This window comes from Martes martes (assembly GCF_963455335.1).
Source record: "Martes martes genome assembly, chromosome: 10".
Taxonomy (NCBI): domain Eukaryota; kingdom Metazoa; phylum Chordata; class Mammalia; order Carnivora; family Mustelidae; genus Martes; species Martes martes.
In genome coordinates, this window is record NC_137898.1 from 15835090 (window position 1) to 15853297 (window position 18208).

Here is an 18208-nt window from a genome sequence, read left to right on the forward strand (position 1 = left end):
TAAATGAGCTGTCAAAGCCAGTTTCCTATGGGACAGACCAAATATTTTCCTATCACATTCTGGAGGTTTTCATGGGTCTAGTAGGAAAAAAGGGAATATTAGTTATATATGTAAAAGTTCCTAAGATTTGAAACATCAAAAAACTGATGCTGGACATAAGATGATACCTACCACCTCCATGACTTATCTTTGACTTTTGCCTTGACTCTGGAGAAGAAGTAACTGGGTCAAGCTAAGTTTCTGTGGAAGAAATGAAATCATTCTGCTGAGAAAAGACAAATTCTGGGCAGAGAGAAATTGGAAATGATTGGAAACACAGAGCTGAGATTAGGTTATATGATCAATGGACAAAGAGGTAACCAATTATTGAGGGAGTAGTGCCGTCTTCATGCAGAAAATAAAAAAAAAAAACTATTCTAAGTGTCTGGTGGTCTGCTAATTTCATTATATCCTTTATAGGCACATGGGATTATACGTTAAATTCTTAGCCTTTTTGACATCACTTATCTTATGGTTAATACATGATTGTTCATGACACAAGGACAAGTTCTAGATACGTAAGAACAATGTATATAGTCACATAAGAAAAGAAAGTATTCTCATAGAATTTAATTCAGCTACTATTTGTTTACATCTTAATTTGTGCCAAGTTTATTTTTAGAAAAAAAGAAGGATAAAAAGAAAAATAAAGATATACCATATACTCTACTTTCTCAGAAAAACTAGTGAAAGCACAGTTCACAAGAAGAAGCGCTTAGGACATAGGGTCATTTCAAGTGGAGAAAACATACTGCTGAATAGCAACAAAAGAACAGGGCAGGAATCAGAATGACTTCTAGTCTGATGGATCTGCCAAGTCTTCCTGAATAGGAAAAGACAAGCAGTATGAATTATAGACAAGACATGGACCCTCAGGCATGGCGTGGGGACTCCTAAGCAGAGGAGATAGCTGATATACAACCATAAAGCTGACAGATTTATAGAGTGTGTTTGGAGAATGTAAATGGACCCAGTGTAGCTGGATGAAAGCATCCAGGAGAAGGGACACACAGAAGGAAAGACAGAGAAAGAGGGAATTACATAACTTGGCTTTTCAATGAGCCATATGCTGTGTTAAAACTTCACATGCGGGGCGCCTGGGTGACTCAGTGGGTTAAGCCGCTGCCTTCGGCTCAGGTCATGATCTCAGGGTCTTGGGATCGAGCCCCGCATCGGGCTCTCTGCTCAGCAGGGAGCCTGCTTCCCTCTCTCGCTCTCTGCCTGCCTCTCTGCCTACTTGTGATCTGTCTGTCAAATAAACAAATAAAAAATCTTAAAAAAAAAACAAAAAAAAACTTCACATGTGTTTGTCCAAGTGATAGTATATCTTCATGAGCTATAATATTACCCCATTTCATAGACACATGCATAATTAAATCAAATTGCCAAGACCCAGAGACAGGGAGCCTGGGTGGCTCAGTGGGTTAAAGCCTCTGCCTTCAGCTCAGGTCATGATCTCAGGGTCCTGGGATTGAGTCCCGCATCCATCGGGCTCTCTGCTCAGCAGGGAGCCTACTTCCTCCCCCAGCTCTCTCTGCTTGCCTCTCTGCCTATTTGTGATCTCTGTCTAATAAATAAATAAAATCTTAAAAAAAAAAAAAAAGACCCAGAGATAAAAACTTGCAGAGTCAATATGTCAACCAGCTCTCCCTGACCCCAAATTCTGTCATTGCAACACCATACTTTCTTCCAGTGTGATGACCTCTGATAGTACCAGTTAGAGCTGAACCAATTTAGGGACATTTATGATAAACAAGTGAGAAGGTTGGATTTTGTTTCAAGGAAAATAGGGATCCATATAGATTTTTTTGAGTGACCAGTGATTTGATCAGAGATGAGCTGTGGAAGGGCATTTCTTGAATTCCTCAAATCCAAGTGCTTACACCTGGAACTAACTGGACTCTTTAAAGTGCGGATTGCAATCTGAATTACAATGACTTGCTTCTTTGGCTCATACTAGCTTCAGAGGTTCTCTAGTCCAGCTCCCCAAAGAGAGCTCATATGCTTTCTATGAGATCACAAGTGGTCAGTGCTCTGGGGACACAGGATTGAAAGCACAATGAAAATTAACCTCTTGACTTGAATTCTGAATGTGCCATTTTAGACCACACCTTCCCCATGGCGATTTTCATCTCCATGTTTCTCAGGGTATAGATGAGAGGATTCAGCATGGGGGCAATCACAGTGTAAAACACAGAGATTTCTTTATCCTTGTTCTCACTCTCTGCAGGTAGAATGTCAATATAAATACAGGGAACAAAGAATAAAACTACAACCGTAATATGAGAGCTGCAGGTGGAGAGAGCTTTGCGTCTCCCTACAGAGGAGTATGTCCTAAGATTATATAATATGAGAATATAAGAAGCCACCAGGATAAGAAAAATGACAACTGCCACCATTCCTGAATTTGCAATTACTAAGATACTAACAACATGAATGTCTTTGCAGACTAGTTTCAAAAGAGGCTTCACATCACATATGTAGTGATCGATCTGATTAGGACCACAGAAAGGTAAGTTGAGTACCATGAGCAACAGAGCGACAGAGTGCCAAAACCCCACACCCCAGGCCATGAAGACCAACATGTTACACCTCCGCCGGCTCATGAGGACCATGTAGTGCAGGGGCTTGACAATGGCAACGTAGCGGTCTAAAGCCATGGACACCAAGATGAATATCTCCACACCCCCCAGCAAGTGGGCAGTGAAGAGCTGGGCCATACAGTTGTTATAGGAAATGTTTTTTCTTGCTGCGCCTAAGTCCCTGATTAGCCTGGGGACCACAGTGGAGGTGTAGCAGAGATCCATGAGGGAAAGGTGACAGAGAAAATAGTACATTGGTTGTTCGATTAGATGGCTGCAGGTGATGGTGAGTAAGATGATGAAGTTTCCCATTAGGACAGCCAGGTAGCACAGCAGGAACAAGAGAAAGAAGAGTAACTCTAGTTGCTTATTTCCCCATAGTCCCATGAAAACAAATTCTGTGACATTGTTCTGATTTTCCATGAGGTTGAGATGAGTCCAGAGACACAACAGAAACTTAATTCATCTGAAATGATACAGAACATATGATATTTTTAGTAATACTTTAAAAATGTTTGGATTATTTTTACATGAAAAAATATGTAGGTCACAGAGGAATTTTTTGCACTTAATGTTTGAAATCTTTCTAGTTTAAGACAAATATTATTATTCAAATGATGTTTACTGAGAGCATACTAAATCCTGGGAATTTTATGAACATTTTGCATACATAATTCATAATAAACCAATAGTGACTCTCCTCATACTTATTTCTATATGGGGGAACACAAATGGGTGAGTTCAGATAATAATACCGATCCACTTATAGCTTAAGCAGTAAGCTAAGATACGAAGCTACATCTAATGCCAAATTCTATGCTCTTGAGACTTATGCTACATTATCCACTGACCACATGTACTTAGGTTTTCTACCTCCTTCAATGACATGTTTTTCTCTATCTCTTAAGTTAAAACCCAAATAACTAGAAGCAATTCAATCTTTTTTATATGCTATTAATAATAACAAATTCCCAATCTAACACCACATTCTATACATCCAAGAGAACTAAATATTTATTCTTGATTTAAAAGCAAAATCAAGATTCTTAATTACAGCAGATAAATAACCTGAAGTAGTTGATCATAAATGCTGTGACTCACTTTCTTGACAGTTTGGTCAAGATTCAGGAGAGGCAGGAAATGGAGAACCAGAGGTGCAATCTCAGCATTTGGATATAGGAACATGGTGTTGTTATTATATAAAAGTTTTCCCTTTTCCCAAATCATTCTATAGATACATTTTAGAGGTTGCTGTTTAAAATGTTAGAAACAGTGTGGAGAGCTAGTTGCTTTCTGTTGACATATTTGAAGAACCCAAGGTGATTAAAGAATGTCCTGCGTGTTTAATCATGCAGTTAAGCAGCATAGCCACTTAGATGCAGTAGATCTAGGAGAAGAGAATGAATATGTTGAGCCATCACCTTTTCCCCATAACCAAATGTCCCCCACAGCAAATTTGTTATTTGCCTAAAATACTATTAATGTCAATGAATAATTTTAATGGTACTAGCAACAGTGTGTTGAGGTGAACAGATCTTTCATCTACTGATCTTAACAGGGAGCATCCAGGCTCTTATGTTTTCTTAACTTTTTCTTGTTAGCACTGAGAAATTAACTCTCTCTCATCCTCCTTTTCCAGCTGGTAAGTGGAACTAAAAATACTGGATCCATTTGTCTTGTTTCAAGAACAAAATGGAGTTCATTTGAGAATATACAATGAAAGGTCTTATGGTACTAACTTGTCAAGTCCGTAGAAGAGTACTCCCAAAAATGTGTGAAGGGAAACAAACAGTTGTATAAGAAAATAGACAATATTAAGGATGGCACATACGGCATGGAGCCCTGGGTGAGGTGCATAAACAATGAATTTTGGAACACTGAAAATAGAATAAAATAAAATAAAATTTTAAAAAATTATATATATATAAAATAAATAAACAAAATCTTTAAAAAATAAATTAAATGGAGCCAATAGCATAATAATGTTGAAATTTTCTGGATTTCATTAATTTTCAATTTAGGTTGAATAGGTTTTGAATTGTCATATTTAAAATTAATATTTAAAATTGTCATATTTACCCTAAGCATGAATTTTTTTGCAATATATTTTAGAATATGGCTCTTGCTTACCTTGAGATATATATATATATAAAATATATATATAATTTTGTTTTCAATCCAAATGATTAAATATGTTTGATTTTGAAAGCCAAAAAAAAAAAAAAAAAGAAGAACATAGATAACAGGATGTTCTTCATCAATTCATTGGTTTTACCCATGGATTTTGTATTCTGCGACAATGAGATGGATTGAAGATTTTATATCAGACATACATTTAGGATAGGGAAAAAAATCGGCATTGGTATAAATTTGTTCTTGTTTCAACATTGGGCTTGGCAAAGTACTTCTTTATGAATCAGTTGAGAATATCCAAGCCTAAATTTTCTTTATATGGAAGCATAGGATCAGTTAAATCCCAAGGTAGCTTTTCATTAAAATCATAGAACAAAAACTAGAGAATCAAAACTGTAGGCAAGGCAAGTCTTGGTTTAGAGTGTATCCTGAACACTGGTGCAAGCCTGAACATCTCTTACCACTAAGTCCAGTGCTGCTCAACCTACACTGTTTAAGAGTCAGTTGTGAAAATATAGATCAATAAAGAAAAAGATCTCTAGCAGTGCCAATAAACTTTCTGCTGGGAATACCCTGGGGGAGGGGGAAAGAATCATTAAAAACCTCCCTGTGTCTCCTTCCTTTCTTTCCCTTTCCCTTGCTCTTTCTCTCCCCAACTCTCTTTCAATATATCACAGTGTAGTAACCCTCATTGTACTCACCCTTCTTCTTGTGATGATGTAAGATGATAAAATGCCTACATGATGAGATGAAGTGAGGTGAAGGAGGCAGGCATCGTGAAATAGCCTTAGGCTGCTATTGACCTTCTCACAGCACATCAAATGGGGTCATCTGCTTCTGCACCGTGGTTGACAGGAGGTAGCTGAAACCACGCAACTTGAAACATGGTTTTGCGAATAAGGAAACTTGAATCCAAGGTTGCACAAGTACTAAGAGGGTGGTCAACATCTAAATCACCAGTTTAAACTATATGATTTGGAAGCTTATGCTTTTTTTTTTTTATTGTGCTTAGATGCCTTCTCCCAAATACAAAACAAGGCTTAAAACCTTCATCAATTGCACTCCAGATTTTTCTGAATGCCTTCTCTTAAAAATATCTAGCAAGACAATTATTACAGAGGAACTTAAAAATTTAAATTATGATACCAAATTCTATATAAAAATGAAGACCTGCAGAAATTACAATTATTTTCTCTTTATCCTATATATATCCATACACACACACACACACACACATATATATATATATAAATGTTTTTGTATATAATATTATATATAAAATATATATGTCAATGTGATCCTTCAGGTGGTTCCTTTAACTTTTTGTATCTGTACTATGTAACAGCAAACAGATATGGAGTACCTCTGACTCTCCTGTTTATCTTTCACCCAAAGAACCTTTCAGGAAAACATTGTTGGGAATAACCATGAATTGAAGTACGTGGAGGTCCTCAGGGGGAAACCTCCCACAGGCATTTTACATCAGCCAATGTGTGTGTAACTATAATTTGAAAAATAAAGCCCATATTATTATTTTTATTTTTTCCATATTATTTTTTTAAATTTAATTTTTTTTCAGTGTTCCAAGATTCATGGTTTGTGCACCACACCCAGTGTTCCATGCAGTATGTGCCCTCCTTAATAAATTATATTATTATAGTGGTTATATAGATGGCCTTGAAGCTTACTTGATTGATCTTTTTAAAAAATATATTTATATATTTGTTTGTATATATTTACATATATTTGTATATATATTTGTTTATTTGTTTATTGATTTATCTGAGAGAGAGTGTAGGGTAACATAAGGAGGGTCAGAGGCAGACTCCCTGCTGAGCACAGAACCCAACTCCAGCTGGATCCCAGGACCCAGATAGCATGACTTAAGCTGAAATTCAGAGTTGGATGCTTACTGACTGAGGCACCCATGCACCCTCTGATGTATCTCTTGAGGGTCATTAGCTGAATGATTCAATACTTTTGTATTCTTCCATCACTGATATAATGTGAATATGTATTTTTCTCTCCATCTCCTAGAATAATTTCTTCAAAGACTGGAGATGTATATTATATGTACATATATTTTTTAATTCTTCACATAATGTAATGAGTTAAATATGCAAAGAGAGTATAGAAGAGTATTAATATTTTACTCATCAACATAGAGTCATTATCATTAGCATGAAGATTTTGAAATAATTCTCAATGGTCAATTACATCCATTGGAATCTTAGAAGTCATATACATTGTTTTATGTCACTAGGTATCATTGTATATAAGGGTCTCAGAATTTAGAAATGCCACAATGCACAATTAGTTATTTTCCTTATTTTATTGTGTTTTTGTTTTACTTTGAGTAGATCAGGTTAAGTAAATTGGAATCCCCTGCTCAAAGCAGCAATCCTCATGGGTCCATTTTAGGTCCATGTAAGTCTAATTTTACTTTATATTTTTTCTGCATTGCTCATTTCCACTTCTGATTGCCATTATTGTGCACCCACTGTACTCGATTGTACTCAGCTCCACTAGCTCCAGGATATTACATGTTTCTTGTGATTTTCCTACAACTGTCTACATCTTACAGTCCTCTTACAATCCAATCTGTAAAGAATGACATTTGACTGTCTTCTTGCTGCATGACCCTGCCTCAGGCATACACTTAGCAGTCTAGTCTCCAAATACATAAAGCAAGTTTAGAAAAATCCACATGAAGAAAAATATGAATCCACCTTCACAGTGGACAATTTCAATGTTCCTTTTTCAATGATGTATGACTAAAGAAGGCATTAAGTTCAGAGGGTATAAAAGATCTGAACAATAGAAATTAAAAGTTTATGGAGGTGCGTATAAAAGCATACATCTAACAAGGAATATATATTTTTGTATGCATAGAAGGAGTATACATAAAATTAGCTATAAAGTTATTTTTAAAAAGCCTCACCATATTTTAAAAAAGGTGACATTATACAGAACTCTGAGCACAATAAAAGTTATAAGTAGATCAACATCTAGATCTAGGTAGATATGAATATAAATACACATGCAGATACATCATTAAAAATTAAAATTATACTATGAAACATAGTTAATTCATTAAGAAATCATACTGGAAATTTAAAGATCTACCTATACTTGAAATATAAGGAACATACTACCTGTCAGAGTTTATAGGATACAGGGAAAATGGTACTTTTAAAGACAATGATAACCTTAATATTTGCACTAGAAAAAAAAAATCTGAAAAAGATTCTAACTTTAGAAGACATCAAATAGAAATAGAAGACATCTATCTTTAGAAGCACATCAAAAAGTAATATGACACTACTGAGTATTTACCCTAAAGATACAAATGTAGTGATCTGAAGGGGCACATGCACCCGAATGTTTATAGCTGCCATGTCCATAATAGCCAAACTATGGAAAGAGCCTAGATGTCCATCAACAGATGAATGGATAAAGAAGATACAACATATATATATATACACTGGAATATTATGCAACCATCAAAAAAACTTGCCATTTGCAGTAACATGGATGGAACTAGAGGATATTACACTAAGTGAAACAAGCCAATCAGAGAAAGACATTTATCATATGATCTCACTGATAGGAGGAATTTGAGAAAGAAGACAGAGGATCATATGGGTAGGGAGAGAAAACTGAAGCAATATGAAACCAGAGAGGGAGACAAACCATAAGAGACTCTTAATTTCAGGAAACAAACTGAGGGTTGCTGGAGGGGAGGGGAATGGGAGAAATGGGATGGCTGGGTGATGAACATTGGGAGAGTATTTGTATGGTGAGTGCTGTGAATTGTGTAAGAGTGATGAATCACAGACCTGTACCCCTGAAACAAATAATGCATTATATGTTAAAGAAGTAATATATAAAAGTATATGTTAAAAAAAGTAATATAAAAATAAGACAAATCAAAGTAAAAATTAAAAAGAAACAAAATACAGAAGGAAGGCAACAAATTTTCACATTAGATCTTTGAGAAAAACCTTTCAAAATAGTTAAAGTTTCAGCCATATGGTTTAATATAAAAGAAAAAAGATAAACATATACTACTAATGAATGGTAATATAACTAATGATGAAAAGGGAGAGGAAAAATATAAAATAGTATCAACATCTAAATGCCAATAACTTTAAAAACATAAATAGAACAAGATGTTTCTACAAACTAGTTTATCAAAACTAACTCCAGAATTACAAAAGATAACTAGTCTATTACTAGTAAAATTAAAACTAACTAAAAATAATCCTTTAAAAGAAATATCAGTCTAAAATTGATTTATAACTTTTTTTAAGATTTTATTTTTTTATAAGACAGAGAGAGAGCACAGGCTGGGAGAGGGCATAGGGTTAGGGGGAAGGAGACTCCCTGCTGAGCAAGGAACCAGATGTGGAGTTTGATCATAGGTTACTGGGATTATTACCCAAGCTGAAGGCAATCACTCAATCAACTGATCCTCCCAGGCACCAGAGGGATTTATAACATTTTACTATAATTTTCAAAAATAAACTTTCCCACTCTTGTAGAGTTTCACATAGAGGAGTAAAAATCAAACTATCATTAATTCATTTTGCAAGACTATTTTTACAAGGAAACACAATTAATCACTGATCCTTGTCCCTCTAAAATTGACTAAGAATTCTTCTTTTTAAAAGATTTTATTTATTTATTTGACAGAGAGAGAGATTACAAGTAGGCAGAGCAGAAGGCAGAGAGAGGGGGGAATCAGGGTTCCCACTGAGCAGAGAGCCTGATGCAGGGCTTGATCCCAGGACCCTGAGATCATGACCTGAGCTGAAGGCAGAGGCTTAACCAACTGAGCCACCCAGGTGTCCCTAAAATTGACTAAAAATTCTTAACAAAATATTAAACTACTTTAATTTTGTATAAATCACCAAGTTTTATCCCAAATATTCTTTCATAGTTTATTATTATATACTTGATAAATATATCCACCAACCTGGAAATTAAAAGTGAAAAAGCAAATAATTATTTCAATAGATGCAGAAAAAGCATGTGATAAATTCACATGTTCATCATATAAATGTTTACCAGTAACAAAATTCAAAAACACATTAAAATATGAAGGAACTTGCTTACCACTAAAAATAGTATTTCTTAAAAGCCCTATTTAAAGCATTACCCTAAAAATAATTAAATTAGATTAAATAGATATATTCTCTTTAACACCAACAATGAGATAAAACGCTCATAAAACAGTGTAATGCAGCACAATGAGAAAAAAAAATCTCATCTGTAAGAAATGGACAGGAGGGGAAAAAAAAAGAAATGGACAGGAGGAAATAAAGCTAATATTATTTGCAGATGACATTATCATTCACATACAGAATCCGAAGATTGCATAGTTATTACTAGAAATAGCAGAGCTGAACAGTGCCTGACCATGAGAATAATATACAATATTCAATTAAAATACAATATTCACTGACATGTCCATATGCCATCAACAAACAATAAGAAATGTAATTAAAATAGACATAATTCACACTAGTTTTAGATAGTGAAATATCAAGTAAGTAATATTTTCTTTAATTTGCTGTGTAGTTTTCTGCTGTTTGGCTATGCCACAATTTGCACACTCACTTACCTACCAGTAAACTGAGATTATTTACAATTTTTGGCTATTACAAATAAAGCTGTTGGTAGCATTCATATAAACTGTATGTATATGTGCTTTTATTACTTTTGCACAAATACCAGTGGACTGTTCTGGCCAATGTTAGATGTCTGCTTGGCTATTTATTTATTTATTATTTTTCTCTAAAAGAGCACAACTTTTTTTGTTTGTTTTTTATTTTATTTTTTATTATGTTCATTTAGCTAACATATAGCACATCATTAATTTTTGGTGTAGTATTCAATGATTCATTAATTGTGTATAACACCCAGTGCCCATCACAACACATGCCCTCCTTAATACCTATCACCCAGTTACACCACTATCCCATCCCCCTCTCGTCTGTAACCCTCAGTTGGTTTCCCAGAGTCCAGAGCATCTCATGGTTTGTCTCCCTCTCTGGATTCTTCCCTTTCAGTTTCCCTTCTCCTATGATCCTCCATGCTATTCCTTATATTTCACATATGAGCGAAATAATATGATACTTTTCTTTCTTTGCTTGACTTATTTCACATAGCATAATCCCCTCCAGTTCCATCCATGTCGATGCAAATGGTAGTTACTCATCCTTTCTGGTGGCTGAGTAATATCCATTGTATATATGAACCACATCTTCTTTAAAGATTTTATTTATTTGACAGAGAGAGATCACAGGTAGGCAGGCAGGCAGAAAGAGAGAAAGAGAGGAGGAAGCAGGCTCCCTGCTGAGCAGAGAGCCTGATGCAGGGCTCGATCCCAGGACCCTGAGGTCATGACCTGAGCCAAAGGCAGAGGCCTTAACCCACTGAGCCATCCAGGCGTCCTGAACCACATCTTTATCTACTCATCTGTTGAAGTACATCTCAGCTCCTTCTACAGTATAGCTACTGTGGACATTGCCAAGATGAACACTGGGGTGCATGTGCCCTCTCTTTTCACTACCTTTGTATCTTTGAGGTAAATACCTACTAGTGCAATTACTGGGTTATAAGGTACCTCTATTTTTAATGTCTTGAGGAACCTCCATACAGTTTTCCAGAGTGGTTGTCCCAGCTTGCATTCCCCAAAACTGTAAGAGTTCCCCTTTCTCCACATCCTTGCCAACATTTGTTGTTTCCTGTCTTGTTAATTTCTGCTGTTTTAACTGGTGTAAGGTGATATCTCATTTGGTTTTGATTTGTGTTTCCTTGATGGCCAGTGATGTTGAACATTTTTTCATGTGTCTGTTAGCCATTTTTAAGTCTTCTTTGGAGAAACATCTGGTCATATCTTCTGCCCATTTCTTGATGGGATTATTTGTTTTTTGGGTGTTGAGTTTGAGAAGTTTTTTATAGATCTTGGATAACAGCCCCTTATCTGTAATATTATTTGCCAATATCTTCTCCCATACCATGGGTAGCCACGTAGTTTTGTTGACTATTTCCTTTGCTCTGGAGGATCTTTTTATCTTGATGAAATCCCAAAAGTTCATTTTTGCTTTTGTTTCCCTTGCCTTTAGAGACCTGACTTTTTACAAAGATTTTATTTATTCATTTGAGACAGAGATAGAGACAGAGAGAGCACAAAGAGAGGGAACTACAGGCAGAGGGAGAAGTAGGTTCCCCACTGAGCCTGGAGCTGGATTCGGGACTCAATCCCAGGACCCTGAGATCATGACCAGAGCTGAAGACAGAAACTTAACTGACTGAGCCAACCAGATGTCCCCAGAGCAATGTCTTGAAAGAAGATTCTGTGGCTGATGTGTTTAGCTATTTAAATTACTGCCAAGCTATTTCCCAAAGATCTGGAAATAGTAAACCTAATGGAAAGGCAATGATAACCAGTGGAATGATTAATGAAAAAATAAGCTTATATATTTTGGGGAGAGAACACTGTAAAATTTTAATCTATACACCATTTCCTACTTTTTGGTCAGTGGCATCCTTGAGGATGGTGGCCCACATTCCTCATGGGTTTGTTGGTGCCAGATGGAACAATACAGACTTTGACCTCAAAGGATTATGATAGTATGTTTTGCATTTTTGATGGCTCCTGAAGTATTAGCTCACTGGCTTGACTTTGTTTCATCTGCCTGGGAGACTTCCCAGGGCCGGAAAGTCCTTCAGGGTAGATTTTGTCAGAGTCATTTGAGTCAAATGTTCTCAATGTCTTGAGGCAAATTATAAGATAAGGAAACCAAGAAATAGACTGAAAACTGTGAAAAGAATGAGGCTTGGGAAGGAAATACATGTGAGAACAAGAGCTATGAGAACCACCTGTGTCTATAGCAGGGAATCTAGAGGACCATCCGTACATGCTCAGGGCTGGATGCACACTCAAAAAAATTCAAGAAGACACTAAAATGATCCCCACTCCATGACCTTTAGGCTCAATGCAAGCAGGAAATGAAGGCTAAGGCAGAGTTTTAAAGAGCCTAGCAAAGTACAAGCCTATCTCAAGTATTGTTGATTCGTTTTCAGACCACTACAATGAAGTGAACATATCACAATAAAGTGAGTCAATAAATATTTGGTTTCCCAGTGCATAGCAAAGTTATATTTATGCTATACTAGAATCTAAAGTGTGCAAGAACATGATGCTTGTTGTTGTTGTTTTAATATAATACACATTATTGTGCTACTAACCATCATTTGAGCTTTCAGAGAGTTATGATCTTATTGCTGGTGGAAGGTCTTGCCTTAATGTTAATGGCTGCTGAGCGATGAGTGTGGTGGTTGCTGAAGGTTGGGGTGGCTGTGGTAATTTCTTAAAATAACAATGAATTTTGTTGCATTAATTGAGTTTTCCTTTCACAAATGCATTCTTTGTAGCATGAGATTCTATTTGATAGCCTTTTACCCACAATAGACCTTCCTTCAAAATTGGAGTCAATCCTCTCAAATCCTGCTATGGCTTTATCTACTGATTTATGCACTATTCTAAGTCCTTTGTTGTCATTTCAATAATCTTTGCTGCATCTTCACCAGGAGTAGATTCCATCTCAAAAACCACTTTCTTTGCTCATTTGTAATAAACAACTCTTCATACATTAACATTTGATCATGAGATTATGGCAATTCAGTCACATCTTCAGGCTCCAATTCTGATTTTCATTCTCTTCCTATTTCTGTCACATCTGCAGTGACTCCCAACACTGAACTCTTGAACCCCTCAAAGTCATTCATGAGAGTTAAAATCAACTTCTTTCCAAACCCTTATCAATGTCAATATTTTAATCTTTTCCCATGAATTACAAATGTTCTTAATGACATCTAGAATAGTGAATTCATTTCAGAAGGTTTTCAGTTTACTTTACCCAGATACCCTTTACCAGATATTTATATTTATATTTATATTTACCAGATATCCTTTACCCAAAGGAATCCTTATCTGTAGCAGATATAGTCTTACAAAATGTATTCCTTAAATAATAAGACTCAAAATTCAAAAGTATGCCTTGATCCCTGGGCTGAACAATGAATGCTATGTTAGCAGATATAAACATGTGAATCTTGTTGGATATCTCCATCAGAGCTCTTGGGTGACCAGGTGCATTGTTAATGAGAAGTCATATTTTAAAAAGGCCTTCTGGGGCACCTGGGTGGCTCAGTGGGTTAAGCCTCTGCCTTCGGCTCAGGTCACGATCCCAGGGTCCTGGGATCGAGCCCCGCATCGGGCTCTCTGCTCAGCAGGGAGCCTGCTTCTCCCTTTCTATCTGCCTGCCTCTCTGCCTACTTGTGATTTCTGTCTGTCAAATAAAAAAATAAATAATCTTAAAAAAAAAAAAAGGCCTTCTTCTTCTTCTTCTTCTTCTTCTTCTTCTTCTTCTTCTTCTTCTTTTTAATGAGCATCAGGTCCCAAAAGTGGGTTTAAAATGTTCAGTAAACCATGTTGCAAACAGATGTGCTGTCATCTTGCCTTTGTTGTTCTACTTATGGAACATAAGCATAGTAGATTTAGCATAATTCTAAAGGGCCCCAGGATTTTCAGAGTGGTAAATGAGCATCTTCTTTATCCTTTCTCCACTGATGGACAGTAAGGTTGTTTCCATATCTTAGATTTTGTAAATAATTCTGCAATGGAAGGATTAAAGACTTTTACATGAAAAACTACAAAATGCTTTTGAAAGAAATTAAAGAAGACTTATTGAAATAGAAACATAGTTCATATTCATGGATTAGAGGCCTGTAATATAATTAAGATGGCAATATTCCTCAATTGATCTACAGATTCAATGCAACCCTGTGAAGCTATCAAAAATCCTTGCTGTTGTTGTTGTTGTTGTTGTTGTTGTTAGAGGGAAAGTTGTTTCCTAAAATTTATATAGCACTTCATGGAACCCTGAACAAAAATAATACAAATTCTACACAGTCTTTCAGAAAATTGAGACAATACTACAAAATTAATTATATGAAGGCACCATTGCCTAAATGCTAAGTCACATTACATGAAAAAAGTATGACAAATATTCCTTTTGAATCCACACCCAAAGATGTTACACAAAATACTAGTAAATAAAAACCCATCAAAGTTTCTAAAAAAAATAATTGACAACGATTATGTGGAATTTATTTCAGGCATAAAGGGCTGATTTAACATTTAAAAATCTGTGTAATTCACTAAGTTAACAGAATGAAGGAGAATCACAAAGTCATTTCAAATGATGTAAAAATTATTTGATAAATTTCAATTGATGTATTATTTAAAAAGACTTTAACAAATGAAGAATAGAAAGGAATTTGCTCAACTTGATAAGAAACATATCTTCAAAACTTACAAGCACCACATTATATCATAGTAAATACTTCCTACGATTGGAATAAGTCAAGCATGTTCACTTACCATTTTGTTTCCTGCATTGTCCCCTACATTCTCATCATTGCAATAAGATGAGAAAAAGAAATAAAGACATACAGAACGGATAGGAAGAGACAAATTGCAAAAAAAATATTGATGTGCTGATGGCATGATTATATAGGTAGGCAGTGTTAAGTGGCCTACCTAATTAGTTAATTTAACAAGGTAATAAGATAAAATGTAAATAAAAATACCGTATATTATTTCTATAACTGAAACAATTAGAATTAAAATGAGAAACAATAGTATGTAGAATACTATTTTAAAATATGAAATTTGAGTTGCACTCCATCGATTGAGTGTCTAACTCTTGGTTTTGGCTCAAGTCATGATATTGTAGTTGTAAGATCAAGCCCTATGTCGGGCTTCATGCTAGGCAAGGAGTCTGCTTAAGATTCTCTGCCTTTTCCTTTCCCTCTGCACACTTGTGTATGCTCTCTCACTCTCTTTCTAAAACAACAAAATAAATAACATTTTTAAAATGAAATTTGAGAAATTTTTTTTCTTTTCTTCTTTTCTTCTTAAGAGAGAGAAAGAATGGGGGAAGAGGCAGAGGGAACTGGAGAGATAGAATCTCAAGCAGGCTCAATGCCCAGGATAAAGCTCTCCATAGGGCTCGATCCCATCCCTGAGATCATGACCTAAGCCAAAATCAAGAGTCAGTTGCTCTACCAACTAAGGCACCCAGATGCCCCAGGAATAAATTATAAAAGTGTATTTAAGACCTGTACATGAAAACTAGAACACACTGCTGAAATTAAATAGAAAAATGGAGAAATGTACCTTGTCATTGGGTTAAAAGACCACTTTTACCATGTCATTCTATTCCTTTAATACAATTCCAATAACAATCTCAACAGTATTTTTTAAAGAAATTATCAGTTCTATTCTGAGATGTATATAGAAATATATAAATTTAAAGGAATCTAGAAGGTTAAATAATTAAAAAAAAAAAAACAAAATATAGTTTGGATGTTTACTCTACTTAAATTCAAGAATTGATATTAAGCTCCCATAATCAATGTTGTGTGGTATTGGTGCAGGGATAAACACTGAGACCTTGAAACCAATAGAATGCCCAGAAATAAGGCTAATTATATGAATTTTAACAAAGATGTCAAGTAATTCAATGGGGGAATGTATAAACTTGTCCACAAATTATACTAGATCTATTAGATATCCATATGAGAAAAAAAAAAAATCTAAACCACAATCTCACCTTGTACTATACACAAAAATGAGCTCAAAATGAGTGTGGGGTCTACATGTCTACATAGAAATTGCCACAGAGGAGAGGAGTCAAGATGGCAGAGAAGTAGCAGGCTGAGTCCACATCAGGTAGCAGGAGATCAGCTAGATAGCTTATCAAACCATTGCAAACACCTACAAATCCAACAGGAGATCTAAGAAAAGAAGAACAGCAATTCTAGAAACAGAAAATCGACCACTTTCTGAGAGGTAGGACGGCGGATAAGTGAATCCAAAGAGACGGGAAGATAGACCACGGGGGGAGGGGCAAGCTCCCAGCAAGTGGTGGAGCAATGGAGCACTAAATCAGGACTTTTAAAAGTCTGCTCCACTGAGGGACATTGCTCCAGAGGCTAAACTGGGGTGAAGCTCACGCGAGGTCAGCATGGCCCCAGGTCCTGCGGGGTCACAGAAGGATCAGGGGTGTCTGAGTGTCACAGAGCTCACAGGTATTAGAGTGGGGAAGCTGGCTACAGAGACAGAGCTGAGGAGTGAGCTCTCAGCTTGGGGTTACCTTGAACCGGTCGCAGGCTGGATGAGCTCCGAGCGCGGCCAGAGGTCAGGGAGACGGGAGTGATTGGGCTCTTTTCTCTGAGGGCGCACTGAGGACTGGGGCCCCAAGCTCTCGGCTCCTCTGGGCCAGAGACTGGGAGGCCGCCATTTTCATTCCTGTCCTCCAGAACTCTATGGAAAGCGTTCAGGGGACAAAAGCTCCCGAAAGCGAAACCGAGTGGATTACTTAGCCTGGCCCCTGGTAAGGGCGGTGCAATTCTGCCTCAGGCAAAGACACTTGAGAATCACTACAACAGGCCCCTCCCCAAGAAGATCAACAAGAAATCCAGCCAAGACCAAGTTCACCTACCAAGGACAGCAGCAGAATCCCAGAGGAAGAGAAAGCAAAGCACGGAACTCATGACTTTCTCTCCATGATTCTTTACTCTTGCAGTTAATTTAATTTTTTTTAATTTAATTTTTTTCCTTCTGCTAATTTTTTTTAACTTTTACTCTTTTCTTTTGTAACTTTTTTAACTAGTTTATCATATATATATACTTTTTTTCTTTGTTTTTGTTTTTTATTTTTATTTTTTTTCTGAACTTCTTTTTATCCCCCCCCCACCCCCATGATTTGGGGTCTCTTCTGATTTGGTTAAAGTGCATTTTCCTGGGGTCTTTCAGTATTTTATTTGCTCCTTCATATACTCTTATCTGGACAAAATGACAAGGCAGAAAAACTCACCACAAAAAAAAAAAAAAAAAAAGAAGAGGCAGTACCGAAGGCTGGGGACCTAATCAATACAGACATTGGTAATATGTCAGATCTAGAGTTCAGAATGACGGTTCTCAAGGTTCTAGCCGGGCTCGAAAAAGGCAAAGAAGATATTAGAGAAACCCTCTCTGGAGAGATAAAAGCCCTTTCTGGAGAAATAAAAGAACTAAATTCTAACCAAGTTGAAATCAAAAAAGCTATTAATGAGGTGCAATCAAAAATGGAGGCTCTTACTGCTAGGATAAATGAGGCAGAAGAAAGAATTAGTGATATAGAAGACCAAATGACAGAGAATAAAGAAGCTGAGCAAAAGAGGGACAAACAACTACTGGAACACGAGGGGAGAATTCGAGAGATAAGCGACACCATAAGACGAAACAACATTAGAATAATTGGGATTCCAGAAGAAGAAGAAAGAGAGAGGGGAGCAGAAGGTATATTGGAGAGAATTATTGAAGAGAATTTCCC

General features: G+C 36.3%; 1 protein-coding gene across 1 annotated transcript; it reads right to left on the reverse strand.

Moving 5' to 3' along the window:
• Positions 1-2105: 2105 nt before the first annotated feature.
• LOC308350740 (olfactory receptor 4P4-like) lies at positions 2106-3044 on the reverse strand (the record flags this gene model as incomplete). The annotated part of the gene is made up of 1 exon (XM_080816245.1): positions 2106-3044. One exon carries the CDS (start codon positions 3042-3044, stop codon positions 2106-2108), a length of 939 nt encoding a protein of 312 aa, XP_080672371.1.
• Between the last annotated feature and the right edge of the window lie 15164 nt (positions 3045-18208).